The 15,885-nt window shown below is 40.9% G+C and overlaps 1 protein-coding gene across 2 annotated transcripts in view; it reads right to left on the reverse strand.

The window, feature by feature from the left end:
- Window positions 1-15,885, reverse strand: part of SRPK2 (SRSF protein kinase 2) — a 156,783-nt gene that overhangs the window by 31,041 nt on the left and 109,857 nt on the right. For both annotated transcript variants that reach the window (XM_075712671.1, XM_075712663.1), the window contains exons 4-7: window positions 14,761-14,869; window positions 14,119-14,206; window positions 13,780-13,867; window positions 8,143-8,249 (exon numbers count right to left, since the gene is read on the reverse strand). In XM_075712671.1, the coding sequence (XP_075568786.1) occupies window positions 8,143-8,249; window positions 13,780-13,867; window positions 14,119-14,206; window positions 14,761-14,869 (392 nt within the window). The remainder of the gene's footprint in view (window positions 1-8,142; window positions 8,250-13,779; window positions 13,868-14,118; window positions 14,207-14,760; window positions 14,870-15,885) is intronic.

Here is a 15,885-nt window from a genome sequence, read left to right on the forward strand (position 1 = left end):
TACAACAGCAACCGTTCTGAAAAGCTTTCTGTATACGTCTATATAAAAACTGTATGTTCACTTGAACAGGACGCAGTGTCAGTTCAGTGCCAACACTACACCTAAAAAATGCTGCATCCTTGATAATCTGGATTTTTTTTCCTGCAGATCCAAAACATGCTTGACTACTTGCCAAAGCAACTGAAAGAACATACAGTATGTCTCAAAGTAAGAAATGTTAAAGAAAGACTGGTTTATACTGGGAAGGTAGTTAGTGGTTAAGTAACTTCAAATTTTAAGAGACTCATTAACAGCAACGGCAACATAAAGATGGATTATAATGGTACCTTCCCTCCCCCACTACACTACAGACCATCTTACAAATTACCACTGAATGTCTGTAATTCTGAGGCCAAGAAAAAAAAGATTCCAGAGTACACTGAAAGCCATAAACATTCAGAAGAGAAAAATATCTGTTCCACTGCGATATGTAGAAGTTATGTGAAACTAGATTTGGTATCTCCCACTTTAAAAAGATAGCCTTTCCCCTTTAAGTAACAGTGTTAGGGTGACAGCTTTGTCTTCATAATTTGGCTGAAGATTTTTTTTTTTTTTTGGGGGGGGGGGGGGGGGGGGGGGGGGCGGGGGACGGGACAGACAGAAAAATATTTTTTGGAATCCACATCAGTTCCATGACTTACCATAAGGACCATTCTGCTAGAATTTTATAATTAGAAAGAATGTTCTTAGCTGTCTTAAAATGTGGATCAGACTGTTTCATCCTAAAAACTGGAAGTACATTATGCCACTAAACCAGTAAGGAAAGGTATACTACGTGGACATGCTTTGCACCGTGCTCTGAGATGATGGAGAACAGGGAAAAGGCTCCTAGTTTTTATTTATTTGTCCGCTGAAAAAGTAAAAAAAAATAAAAAAATAAAAAAAAAAAAGGTAATGTATTGTGAGTCTGAAAAATTACAACAGACCCTGTTACTACAATAAAAAATGTAAATTAGAAGGTTGTATTTTTTCCCTTGTAAAGGTCATATGATTAGTTTCACATAAGGAAACTCATAATTTGCAGTTTCTAATTAATGTTCACTTATTTTTCTTTCTTTTTCATTCAAGGAGCCACATCATATTGATCCATTAAACAGATTATTTATTATATTGTAGATCAAAGCAAAAGTGAAAATTTTCATTGATCAAATACACAATGCTCGTTTCAGCATCCGTTTCAGAACGTGATCCTCTCAGAAGAGACTGATGCTATACATTTTACAACCCAGAGTAAGAACTCCAGAATTAAATAAATGGATAATTCCAGTCTTCTCCACTGCAAAAAAGGAACTACAGCAACTAGCCCTTTTTACAATTCTGCAAGGTCTTCTCTTGCATGACAGTTCATATAACTCTACCCCAGGGGGAAAAAAAAATAACCAACCCTGCTTGAAACTGGAATGAAATTTCTTAATAAGAAACTCAACTCTCAGCTGCATTTCAAAATAAACCTAATTTTGTCCCAATGCTCAAAAGCATTCAAAAATTGAAAAAAATATTTTCCAAATCATAGCATAAAAAAATCCTTTTCAATTGTAGCATGGAATTATAGTACTTTCTGAAACAACATGGTTTGCTCTACAGTAACACCAGTGCAATAATTGAATTGTTTGATATTCAAGTTTCATAAATAAGTTCTTAGAACATGTGTAGCACAAGTTTGGTCTGAGTAGAAGAAAGAATAAGGATCTTTATTATCTTTAATGAGATGAACAACCTGGAAGTCTTACCGCTCAATGCCACTCTCACTAGCCCAAACAGTTCATTAAAACCTCACAAAAATTAACCCTTTTTAATGTTTCAGGACTAACCCGTTCCTCTTTTTCAGGTATCAAGTGTTTGAATTACTTGGAATTTCTACCTTTGCTTACATTCAAAGAGTAATTTAGGTTGGAAGATTGTGCGATTCAAACCCTCCCCATCTAAGTCATACCAGCTTCAAAGTTATATCTAACCTCAAAATCAGACCAGCCTGCTCAGAGCCATCATCCAGTTCATTTCTGACTATCTCCTAAGATGCAGACTGCGTAACACTGTAGACAACCTGTTCCAGTGCCTGACCACCCTCACTACGAAGAATTTCTTCCTAATATGCAACCAGAATTTCTCTTTTTGTAATTCACGTGCGATGCTTCTTGTCCTATCTCTGTGTATCGACAAGAGAAGTCTGGTTCCATTTTCTCTATCTGTGCTGAAGAGATCAAAAGTTTCCCCCTTTATTAGCCTTTTCTTCTTAAAACTGAACAAACCAGTTCTCCCAAGACCTCTCATACATCATACACTGCAGCTCCCTCATCCTCTTCGTAGCCTTTCACTGGACTCACTTCAGCGAGCCAATGTCTTGCACTTGGAGCCCAAAACTGTACAGAGTCCTGAAGTACTAAAACAGAGCCCTCCTGCTGCCTACACTCTTGCTAATGTGGCCTAACTACGTGGTTAGCTTTCGTCATCACAGGAGCCCACCACTGACTCGCGTTCAGCTTGTCTACCAGGACCCCTCGTGCCCAGCCTGCCATCAATCTTCACATTTTCAACTAATTCTTCCTTATCTGTAACCAGTCCAGCAAGGTGCATCTCCAGCTTGTCTCCTTGCTGAGACACAGCTCACCCCATGCTGAGAAAGTGTCCCCAGCACACTCCAGAAACTTCCTTGACTGCATGGGCTCAACCAGAGCAGATATCAAGGTGATTTAAAGTTCCCCCATAAGAACCAGCTTATTCCAGCTGTCTAAAGAAGGTGCTTCTCACCTGCTTCTGAAATTGGCAGCCTGTAGCAGATACGTACCATAATGTCACCCTTGTTGGTCTCCCCTCTGACCCTGACCCATTCTACAGCAAAGATTCAAACATTTAAGCTCAACTCCTCTTCCCCAGCCACGCTTTCTAAAGTGCCTTTATCAGGCTACTGCTGCTCTCCAGGCATCTAAACTATCCCACCACACGTCTGTGCTCACAATGAGGTCATAGCTCTGCAACCACATAGGGATTTCTAATTCCTGCCCTTTGTTCCCCATGCTGTATGCATTTGTATATGCCACTTGAGTCAATCGGAGATAGCACCGAGAGCCTCTCCCATAGTTCTGTCTTTCAGGCCCCTGTCCTTGCTGATCCCACTTCTCACTGGGCTGTGGTCACCATCCCTGAAGATCCCACTTGGAAGTTGTCCTCTGCTAGGTTACAGGAGCCTGTTGGCAAAGATGCTGTGAAGCTGGGTTCAGAAGTCCTCACCTTCCTTCCAAAAAGGGGTTGTTTTCACCTTGGATCCATTCAGCGGTCTGGCTTACAGCCTGTTTCTACAAACAGGCAGTGTAACTGACGTAAGAGTAAACTGCAGCCAGGAGCTCCTAAACCTGGCTTTGCTGCTAAACCCAGTGTATCAAGAAATTACATCCTAATTTCTCAGGTTTTGGCCAAACTCCAGGACAACGGTGCAACCAAAGCAAAAACATTCCAAACAAAAAATGACAACGTTTACTGAAAACAGTGGATATTTATATGCACATGTAATACAAATACACACATCTCCCATTCCTTAGCAGGAAGCTCCGTTCTGCTAGAGCACTGCATTACTACAGCTCCATAGTTCTAGTATCTGAGCCACCTATTGTATAGAAATTAATGGATCTAAAATTCCAACTGTATACTAACAACCACATGCATTAGGTTATTCAGCTAATTCTCATTAAAGAGCTGATATGGTGATATTCACCAGTTGACAAACAATAATAATCACAAAGAAAGTAACTACTTTAACAGATCACTTATTAATAAAATAGAGGTGATGTTGATGAAAGGCAATACAATTTACCTAAGTGCCAAAATATGTCACAGAATCATAGAATGCTTTGGGTTGGAAGGGACCTTCAGAGGTCACCCAGCCCAACCCCCCTGCAGTGAGCAGGGACAGCTTTAACCACATCAGGTTGCTCAGAGCCCCGTCCAACCTGGCCTGGAACGTTGCCAGGGACGGGGCCTCCACCACCTCTCTGGGCAACCTGTGCCAGTGCTTCACCACCCTCAGTGTAAACGATTTCTTCCTTGTATCTAGTCTAAATCTATTCTTTAGTTTAAAACCATTACCCCTTGTTCTGTCACAACAGGCCTTGCTAAAAAGATTCTCCCCATCCTTCCTGTAGCCCCCCTTTAAGTACTGAAAGGTCGCAATAAGGTCTCCTTGCAGCCTTCTCTTCTCCAGGCTGAACAACCCCAACTCTCTCAGCCTGGCCTCGTAGGAGAGGTGCTCCAGCCCTCGGATCATTTTTGTGGCCCTCCTCTGGACCCGCTCCAACACATCCATGTCCTTAGAATCACAGAATCATTTAGGTTGGAAAAGACTTTTAAGATCATCCAAGTCCAACCATTGACCTACACAACCAAATCCACACTAAACCAATCAAGGGTAGACTAGACTAAACCATGTCCCGAAGTGCCACATCTACCCGGTTTTTGAACACTTCCAGGGATGGTGACTCCACCACCTCTCTGGGCAGCCTGTTCCAATGCCTGACTACCCCTTCCGGGAAGAAATTTTTCCTAATATCCAATCTAAACCTCCCCTGACGCAGCTTGAGGTCATTTCCTCTCATCCTATCGTTAACCACATGGGAGAAGAGACCAACACCCACCTCACTACAGCCTCCTTTCAGGTAGTTGTAGAGAGCGATAAGGTCTCCCCTCAGCCTCCTCTTCTCCAGACTAAACAACCCCAGTTCCCTCAGCCGCTCCTCATAAGGCCTGTGCTCCAGACCCTTCACCAGCCTTGTTGCCCTTCTCTGGACACGCTCCAGCACCTCAATGTCTTTCTTGTAGTGAGGGGCCCAAAACTGGACACAGTATTCCAGGTGCGGCCTCACCAGTGCCGAGCACAGGGGCACAATCACCTCCCTGCTCCTGCTGGCCACACTATTCCTGATACAAGCCAGGATGCTGTTGGCCGTCTTGGCCACCTGGGCACACTGCTGGCTCATGTTCAGCTGGCTGTCCACCAACACCCCCAGGTCCTTTGCAGCCAGGCAGCTTTCCAGCCACTCTTCCCCAAGCCTGTAGCGCTGCATGGGGTTGTTGTGACCCAAGTGCAGGACCCGGCACTTGGCCTTGTTAAACCTCATACAGTTGGCCTCGGCCCATCGGTCCAGCCTGTCCAGGTCCCTCTGAGGGCCATCCTACCCTCCAGCAGATCAACACTCCCACCCAACTTGGTGTTGTCTGCAAACTTACTGAGGGTGCACTCAATCCCCTCATCTAGATCATTGATAAAGACATTAAACAAGGCTGGCGGCAAAACAGAGCCCTGGGGAACACCGCTCATGACCGGCCACCAACTGGACTTAACTCCATTCACCACCACTCTCTGGGCTCGGCCACCCAGCCGATTTTTTACCCAGCGAAGAGTACGCCCATCCGAGCCATGAGCTGCCAGCTTCCTTAGGAGAATGCTATGGGAGACAGTGTAAGAGGCTTTGCTGAAGTCCAGGTAAATGACGTCCACAGCCTTTCCGTCATCCACCGGGTGGGTCACCAGGTCGTAGAAGGAGATCAGGTTGGTCAAGCAGGACCTGCCTTTCATGAACCCGTGCTGGCTAGGCCTGATCCCCCGGTTGATCTGCACGTGCCTATTGAGTTCACTCAATATGAACCACTCCATAATCTTCCCCGGCACTGAGGTCAGGCTGACAGGCCTGTAGTTCCCCAGGTCCTCCTTCCGGCCCTTCTTGTAGATGGGCGTCACATTGGCAAGCCTTGGGGTTCTTGGGCTCCAGAGCTGGACGCAGCACTCCAGGTGAGGTCTCACCAGAGCAGAGCAGAGAGGCAGAATCACCTCCCTCGACCTGCTGGCCACGCTTCTTTTGGTGCAGCCCAGGATTCGGCTGGCTTTCTGGGCTGCAAGCGCACATTGCTGGCTCATGTCCAGCTTTTCATCCACCAGTACCCCCAAGTCCTTCTCCGCAGGGCTGCTCTCAAGCCCTTCATCCCCCAGCCTGTAATGATACTGGGGGTTGCCGTGACCCAGATGCAGGACCTTGCACTTGGCCTTGTTGAACCTCATGAGGAACCACACAGGCCCACTCCTCAAGCTTGTCCAGGTCCCTCTGGATGACATCTCGTCCTCCTGGTGTGTCAACTGCACCACTCAGCTTGGTGTTGTCTGCAAACTTGCTGAGGGTGCACTCAATCCCACTGTCTATGTCATTGATGAAGATGTTAAACAGCATCGGTCCCAGTACAGACCCCTGAGGGACTCCACTTGTCACTGGTCTCCATGTGGACATCGAGCCATTGACCACGACCCTCTAGAGGCGACCATCCAGCCAATTCCTTATCCACCAAACAGTCTACCCATCAAATCCATATCTCCCCAATTTAGAGAGAAGGATGTTGTGGGGGACTGTGTTGAACGCTTTACAGAAGTCCAAGTAAATGACATCCATTGCTTTTCCCTTGTCCACTGATGCAGTCACTCCTTCCTAGAAAGCCACTAGATTGGTCAGGCAGGACTTGCCCTTGGTGAAGCCGTGCTGGCTGTCTCGAATCACCTCCTTGTCTTCCGTGTGCTTGAGCACAGCTTCTAGGAGGATCTGTTCCATGATCTTCCCAGGCACAGAGGTGAGGCTGACAGGTTGGTAGTTCCCAGGGTCCTCCTTTCTTCCCTTTTTAAAAATGGGCACAACATTCCCCTTCTTCCAATCACCAGGGACTTCACCTGACTGCCATGACTTTTCAAATATCATGGAGAGTGGTTTGGTAACTACATCACCCAATTCCCTCAGGACTCTGGGATGCATCTCATCAGGTCCCATAGACTTGTGCACATTCAGGTTCCTCAGGTGGTCTCGAACCTGATCTTCCCTTACAGTGGGAGGGGCTTTAGCCCCCTGCTCCCCATCTTGTAGTCCATCAACTTGGGAGGGGCGAGGAGAGAGGTTGCCAGTGAAGACTCAGGCAAAGAAGTTGTTGAGTACCTCCACTTTCTCCTCGTCTGTTGATAACTAGGTCGCCATTCTTGTTCATCAAGGGGGGGTACGCTTTCTTTAACCTTCCTTTTCTGGTTGACATACCTGTAGAAGTCCTTCTTGTTATTCCTTACGTCCCTTGCCAAATTCAGCTCCAGCTGCACCTTGGCCTTCCTGACCCCCTCCCTACACAACCGGGCAGCTTCCCTGTACTCTTCCCAGGACACCTGTCCCTGCTTCCACTGCCTGTGCAGTTCCCTCTTACTCTTTAGTTTGACCGCAAGTCTCGACTCAGCCACGCTGGTCTCTTCCCTTCCTTGCCTGATTTCTTACACTTGGGGACTGAGAGCTCTTGTGCTCTATGAAAGGTGTCCTTAAAGATCTGCCAGCTCTGTCCCATTCCCTGTCCCTGCGGACCATCCCCCAGGGAAACGTCATTTGTCATTTCTAGGTATTAACTGCACATGGATTAATAGTATCTACAAAATCAGAGAGATATGTATGTTTTTTCCTTTCTGAGGCACTATTTCTCCTTAAGATCACCTCTCAGCACTTTGATTCTCATAGTATAGCAAAACAACATATTTTGAAAGAACATGTCCCAGTGAAATGTTCTGAACTGTTTCATTTTGTTAACCCTCTGATTCTACAAAAATTAAATCTAGATAGACAACAATTTTTCAAAGAACAGTTTTTTTCTTTAGAACCTATTTTTCAGAGATACAATTTTTGTCAGTTTTATAATAATAATATATTATTTCCCACCATTTTGATGTTTTATTTTCCAGAACATCTTATTAAGAAGCATGACGTGTCAACCAAAATTGCAACTGAATATGAATATCCTTAGATCTATGAAAAAGACTCATTGCTTCAACTTTTTATTTTCTAAAGCAGCTCAGGAAGCTCCCTTATCAGTGGGAAATCTTGATTAAAAAAAAAAAGCCACCCAAACAAAACCAAAAAAAAACCCAGCACGCAGAAATGCAGGCTATCCAGAAAGATGCTCTTGCAAACCCTGCCCGGGGATTACCAATAAAAGTATCTTATCTTAGATATTCATTAGTAAGAGTTCAGTTGAAATATCATCATTCTAACCTGCAAACTGTTAACAATGGTGGAAAAACCTAATTAAAACATTAGCAAATCTTACCTGTCGAATTATACTTTTTACACAACGGATGGGAAGGCCTTGATAATTGGACTTGATTATCCATTTTAGGAGATGATGTCCAAGTACTTCGAAGACCATACAGACATCTGGGATTTAATTAAGGATAATTTCCAAATAAACTTGTTGATGAGATCAACACAAATGTTTGTTTGCACACTGGCTAAAGCAATCATCACCCTGTTTCGACGGAAAACAGTTCCCCCTAAAATGTGCAGAACATGGTATATGCTTTGGTACTACATTTCAATTATATATAAACACATACAAGAACAGTGCCCAAATGTAGAACAAATTAAAATAAAACATTTTAATTATGCAAATCTTCTTAGTTATTTCTACATGTTAACAATAGCATTAGGATGAACAATGAAATAGGCAATTGTAAAAAAATAACTAATTCATTTTTGTTTTCTTTGAAACAGTTAAAAGTACAGATTTGGCCTATTATCTCTAGTTTCTAATACATTTTAAATTATATGAATAGACGGTTTTAACAACAGAAGTCTGCAGCAACAGTGTTTTAGAAAATGAACCATACTAAACATCCTTTTGATTAGGCTTAATTAAGAATCGCTTGATAACAAAAACTAAAGTAGTAAGAGAATGGATCTCTTACCACCCAGTTTTAACTGCAGAGAATAACAGCAATCACCAAAGAACTCGGGAACAAAGAAAATGCGGAACTCGGAAGCAACATGCGAAAACCACAATGCCATAAAGTTTAATTTGACCCATCTACTATTGGCCACCAACAGAGGCCAACAGTAGATGATCGGGGAGAGTATCAGGAAAAAACAAGATGTAGGAACTTCCAGTGATTTGTGGTTCAAGGGCTTCCTGCGTTAGAGATTCTACACTTAATATACCTGGGTACATAATCTTTCTATTTAGAAAATATTCAGATATTCAAGCTAATTGTAAGTTTCATCATCCACAACATTCTGGCAAGAAATTATACAGTTTGACTATACTGACTTAATCCTCAGACATGAGCTGTGAATGACCTTAATGTCCCTGGAAATCAGAAAGAATGTTAAAATCTTAACTACATACTATAACCTTGCAAAGAATAATGTAATACAAATAACAGAAAACTAATTAATTGACAGATACTGCAGGAAAATCTCAATGGATGAAATTAGACTGTATCTCAGAGACCATTCATAGGGAACTACACCGTTAGGGGAAAAATCTTACCTAACTTAGGGCTCTAAGTTTTATTAACTAGAGTCTTGGCAATGATCTTGGAGTCACCATCTTAACTCCTATCAAAATGAGACTTACTTTGCCTACTGGTCTATCATTTACATTCTTCTCAAGTACCTACCTATATGCATAAAGCTAACTGAAGTTTTAAAATCTACATCCCCTGTGCTGGAGTTAGACCAAAGTTAAAAGGTCTCAAGACTGGTCAAAGCACATTGTGAAGAACTGTAACATTTTGATTGCTGCTACCTGTTCATCTCACTTCATGTTCCTTAATTCCTGTGTTAGAGGAGATAGTGAATAGTCATTTCCCAATCACATCAATCAAGTCTACTCAGAAAATTATAAAACTGTTCCATTCAGAAGAGGAAACAGTCTTGATTACTTTACCACCCAAGCATCCAATGAACAGAAGTCACTAGTAAAGCACACAGCCATCAAAGAGGATGAGCAGAGCACGCTAGCTCTGCAGGGCTTATTAACTTAGCCCACGCAGTGAAGTTGCAATGCTACAGCAACACAGATTTCAGAAAGGCACGACACTGCAGCATTCAGAAATGAAATTTAGGACAGCCGCCCACAGTCCTTCAGACCACTGCTGCTGCAGACTCTCCAATGCACGTTCCTGACATTCCTTGCACTTAGAGAGGTGCTAAGCCTTGCCAGTAACCAGGAGAGTAAGGTGTGTAGGGAAGTGAATAGCTGAGAGGCAAGGGAAGGGCAGGGAGAAAGAAGATGCAAGGAGGAATGGCAGAGGCAGACAAAGAGGAGGACCACAAGAAAGAGAAGTGATGTCTACATGAAAAAAAGATTGCAACTTTTTGCTGGGAGGACTCAGACAAACTCAAGGCATGCTCAGTACCAGGGAGGCAACTGGGATGGGGAGAAGACACACAGGAGGCTCAGTGTTTGGAGTAGGTATGCAAAAACATGACTGTTGTCTGATTTACTATCCTGACCTGAAAAACATTAACTGTAAGCCAGACTGCCCACAACAAAGAGTTTGTGAAAAGCTGTGCATTAACTATTAGGAAACCAGCCTTGCGAACCCCAGGATCTTCCTACAGCACCAACATCCTCACAGATGAGTATGTCCAGAAAGTCCTCCGGCAAACATAAACCTGAAGCCCACCCAGCAGATATGCCTCCTATGAAATGCTCTTGGAAGCAGTTTAGGGAATGTCTGAAAGGGGGAAACTGAGCAGAGTAGCAAAAGTGAGAGCAAACATAACATTAATCAGCTGCCAGGCTTAAGTACTTAAAGCTGTTCTTTCTAAAATCATACCTGTCACTACCTATCTATCTACAAATGCACATTACAGGAGTATTAGAAATCTGATGAGGGTTAAAGGCTAGTTAAGCTATATGAAATACGGCTCTGGTACCAACACAGAACACTTCTGGATGTATCTCAGTTGCTTCTGGATTGGCAGCATTTAGACTCTATGGCATTTAACTGATGCTGTATATTCTTTGGAGATAAATTTATTACAATTATTATAACGTATGATTGTGTTGGGAATGTTTCCTCCTTTATTTTTTCACTTGTCTCTCCAAATGCTTGCTTCATTATGTGATTATCTGAATCTTTTTTTAAAAAAAATGCTACACTCAAATAAACATTTCTTAAAGCTCTAATAAACATTCAGTGCAGACAAACATAATAATCTACACTTACTGAAAACACCAAAGTGCCCAAGTTCGGGAATTCTGTTATTTCCTGAAAAAATCATAATTGCAATCTTTTTAAAATGTACAAGTAATTAAAAAATTATCAGTCTAGTGTAGCATAACACACATCGTTAAAATCCCTCTGTATATAAACACCTATTACAGCTCCTAGGAGAAAGATCACTGTTTTCAGACACACAGCGCAGGCCAATGGCTCTGCACATTCCCAGCTCCGTGCTACATGGTTCTTGACAAGTTTCCCTGTTTGGAAGCTCCATGACATTTTGTGATATTAGCCATCCAAAGGATTCACCCACCTCTCTTCTGTCTTGCTTTAATTTTTAAATTCCATAGCCAATAATCAAGCCTCTATGAAGCATATGTTATTTTAATTTACGGTCAAGGAACAGATATTTAGTGACTTGCCCAAACGAAGCTGAAAACAGCAGAGCATGGAAAAACTCTCAAATTCCTGTATTTCTCTCAACGTGTTCAACTCATTAACACTAGTGCAGCCCTAACATGGCATTTTTAAAACAGAAACAAATAGCAGCAAAACGTTAAAATCAGTTATCTGCTCCCTCCCAAAAGAACCTGCACCAAAGACTTTTTTCCCTAGAAGATAAAAAGGAGTTGATCAAATAACCAATGCAATCAACCACTGCTCAAATAAGCAATGCAACGCCTAAGATACTTGATACCATATTTTCACTGGCGGATAGGACTTTGACAGACTACCAGCTGTAATTTAAATCTGAGTCCAGTATCAGCCCATCCTGTCTACTGTACCTTTCTGAGAAACGTACTTCTCAGTAAGGCAGGAACATTTGCCTTCCACATAAAACAACTTCCATACTGCCAAAGTTTTCAACGTGAAGGCAAAACTGAAATAGAATAAATCAGTATCAGCTGTCCAATTTTAATCTGCTAACACAAAGCTATCTGAACCCCTATTTTTCACCAGCACATGGGCTCTTTTGGTGTTGTCAACTTAACTGCTATATTTCAAAAAGATGAAGTTTGGATATGCTTTCAAAATATTATCACTAACAAAATTTACTCTTCACACTTAGAAATGGCTCTCACCTTTAATACAGATGTATACATACATGAGAATCTTAGCAATAATTAAAGAACGTTATTGGGAAGCGGCTCTGTTGAGCAGATTCATTATTTCTATGTATAGTTACGAATACATTTTCTTATTCCCTATTTCATATTAGTGTTTTACAATGAAAACAGTAAGTCAAAATTTCTGATTTCTAAAAATAACTTTAATTATTCTTCGATCGTACAGCTCTCAGCTGAAGACCTAAAGTGCTTTGGTCACATTATTTTTCTTGTGAACATAGTTAGAAAATAGAGATATTTATTAAATACTTCTTAATAAGCACCTCAGCTCATAAATTAAAACCTAGTTTTTGTAGCACAACAGCAGCACCAAGAAACCCTAACCAGGGTTCTTTGCCTCACTGTGTGAAGCAATTTCCTAGATCATTTACATTCATTTATATTCAGGTTGAAATGTCTACTGGTTAACTGTATGGTTTATTGTAATTCATCTTAATTTGACGATAAAACCTAGGAAAAAAGCAGACTATACTAACTTCACTTACATTCAAGCAGCTTTCTACTGTGCTAGCAACTAGGAAACAAACCAAAATGGGACAAAGGGAAAGCAGTTAAGACCCCATTCTGTAACTGAGAATACTTGTCCCCACATTCTCATTCTCACTGATAAGAATGACCAAAGGCTTCATAACTAATGTCAAGAGACAGATGGATGGGATGAAAACTGCTTGCACACTTCTCTCTGAAAGGATGCTTTCTAGCGGGCATTCAGATTTACTGACAGTCACCTCCTAGATTCCTCTCCTAGAGGAGGAGAGTTGGTGAAGAGCATCTTAACCTGATCTGCTGAAGACTGAAGGCACATCACCAAAATCAACTTAGTGTTAAGCTCTCTAGATCAGGAACTCTCTCTTTGTCTGGTAGTACGACACCATGAACAATGAGGTCTGTTATTAGGGCTCCGAGACAAAAGCATACACATAAATACCAGCTGTAACAGTAAATGAAAACACAATAATATACAAGTTAAAATAGCTAATATAATTAGGAAGGATAACTCACTTTAGCTCAACTCTAAAATCAAATATATTCACAGACCCAAAATTTTCCCCGAGAACAACATTCAGCAATATTTTACTTTGTCTCCCTCCTTTTTCCCACCCCCCCCCCCCCCTTTTTTTAAAGGAAGCATTCGAAGGCAAAGCTTTGAAACCTTTGCCAAAAAAGAGGTTATCACCTGGCCAAAAGATGATCACATAAACAAGAGAAGAATCTCCACACCCTCACGTTTCCCACAAGATGACAGAAAAAAGCTTCTTCGTGATACTGACACTTTCTTTCTCTTTATTAGTTGAGCAAAACGTATTTCCTGCAAGCCTCAGTTATTACAAATCTTTTCAGTAAAACTCCATTTTTTCAGTAGACTGTCTAGCTCTAGAAGACCATGACAGGATTCATGGGATTTTTTTTTTATTTTGCACTGTGTTTAGAAAAGCTAAGATACTGTCACTCCAGTGAGTGCATTACACACTCTTTGCATCTACATGTATTTTGGTGTTTCTACATCACAAATTTAAAGTATGACTAACTAGAAAAACGCCAGAACTAAACACTTACTTATCTTAGTATATAATTTTTAGTGAAGATGCCATGTTTTAAAAAGGATACGAATTCCGTTCATTCCAGAAATTTTGAAGTCATCAATTAGCTGTACAACCATATCCTTGTTGGGATCATTAGGGTCACTTTCACGAACCTAAACCAAGAACATAAACACTGACATTTTAGGAAAAAGTTCACTTTAAAATACTAATTAGTTAGCTTTCCACATGAAGTTAAACAATATTTTGGGGCTTCAGAAATCATGGTAACACATAATAAGCCAGCTATTTAGGAAAAAAAAAAAAGTAAAAAAGTTTAAAAACAATATTCAGCTGCATTTTTTTAATTCATTATTACTATTCTTATTATTGGTATTGAGTACTGTATTGCATGAGCGATACTTACACATTTGAGCAACTTTATTTCATCCAAGGCTGTCTCTGTATAATGCTGGGCACTTTTTACAACTTTCATTGCAACAAACCTTTTCCCCCTTGAAAAGAACAAAAACATTTTCCATACATGCTCTGAGCTAAAATAGACATACTTTGAAGCTTGGGAAACTTTAAACAGAGTATTTCATAACCTAATGTATTCTGAAAGAAAACACTGAAATTACACTAAAAACCCACTTTTAACAATACTCTGTTAACAGTCTGATTTATTTAATATTTTGTCTCCTTGATGCTAATGCCTTTAAAAGAGGTATTTGGTTACACATTGTATCATTCAATCAAGGTATACTTATATTTTTTCCTTAAAGATACAACAAAAATAAAAACATTAGCTTACTCACATGTTCAAGAGAACAAGCAAATTCAATAAGCAAAGCTAATTTGTCAAAGAAAATACCATTATACTTATTTCTGAGAGCTTTTATAAACTACACCCTTAACCAAGAGCAAAATAAGACTGCATATATCTTTCTGCATAAAAAGACAGCAAACATTTACATAACTTTATCATGCATGTAAAACAAAAGTTACTGCAAACAAAATGAAGTAACATATTAAGAAATAAATGAATGGAAATAAATAGTTTTCTTACTGCATATCCCAGCACAGCCAGACTGTAGAGAAGTGTCCCCATCCTAACTTTCTAATAACATGATACCGGCCATTGAAGAGATCACCGATTTTCACTGGATGATAGCCTCCTTTCATGAAAAAAATGAATAGAAAAAGAATATTCAGAAAACAAACAATAATTCCCAGGTGTTCAAGTAATTCCTGTAGTATAAATTTTCCTCTTCAAATTGTCCTGTACTATAAATAGAATTTTTAACATTGGAGTAAAATTTTCTTTAGATTTCCTGCCTTACTTGGCCTGGAGGGAAAAAAACTCAAGTCCTGTAACTACGGTAGAGTTTATTCACCCTTCTCTCTTATGGCTTTTATTTGTGGTAATATTACCATCTGCTCTCTATTTCCCCAGGCTTATCTTCCACTTCAGAGAGTACAGGAAAGATCTACATTATTTCTTTATCATTTTTGAAGCTTCTCCAATCAACATATTTCGGATGATTGCAGAATCTCAGCAGAGATTGTTTTAATTCCCATTTCTTTCTACTAATAAAGGCAGCAATAAAATACTTCCTGAGAAGACGTTAAAAACAATGCAGACTTTATTGATGCTCTTCTGCTTGGCTCCTGACCCATAGCAGCAATGCATTTTTCTCATCTCTGAGGATTTACAGTGAGGAAGAAGAGAGAGCAGGGAGATACGGGCTTTGCCTGAACTGCTTTTTAATTACCAAAGTCTGCACCATTACACAGGTTCTCAAAAGCCCCCTTAGGCAGAAAAGCCAACAAGACCAGAGCAGGCTGGAGCTCAGGTTTCTAGGCAGCGTGAGGAGGTGTAACGAAGCTTTTTTATTTCCTGCGTATTTTAAGAGGCATTCTTCCTCCCAGTCAAACCAGGGAAGACAGTTATTACACAAGATTATTACTCAGACCTTAACATACTAATAATAACATCCACAATTTTGCCTGAATTGCAAACAAATAATAAAGCCGCACCACGCAGCCCTCCAGGACATCACCAGCAGCAGACTTGGAGCAGCTGTCAAGGAATCACCTCAATAGCTCTTTCTGGTCCTTCACAATGTCAAGCCCAACTGTGCTTTGGCAGGATCCTCAGTTATTGACTATTCCACTTAAAATGAGGAAAACC

The sequence above is a fragment of the Pelecanus crispus genome, chromosome 1 (assembly GCF_030463565.1).
Source record: "Pelecanus crispus isolate bPelCri1 chromosome 1, bPelCri1.pri, whole genome shotgun sequence".
Classification (NCBI taxonomy): domain Eukaryota; kingdom Metazoa; phylum Chordata; class Aves; order Pelecaniformes; family Pelecanidae; genus Pelecanus; species Pelecanus crispus.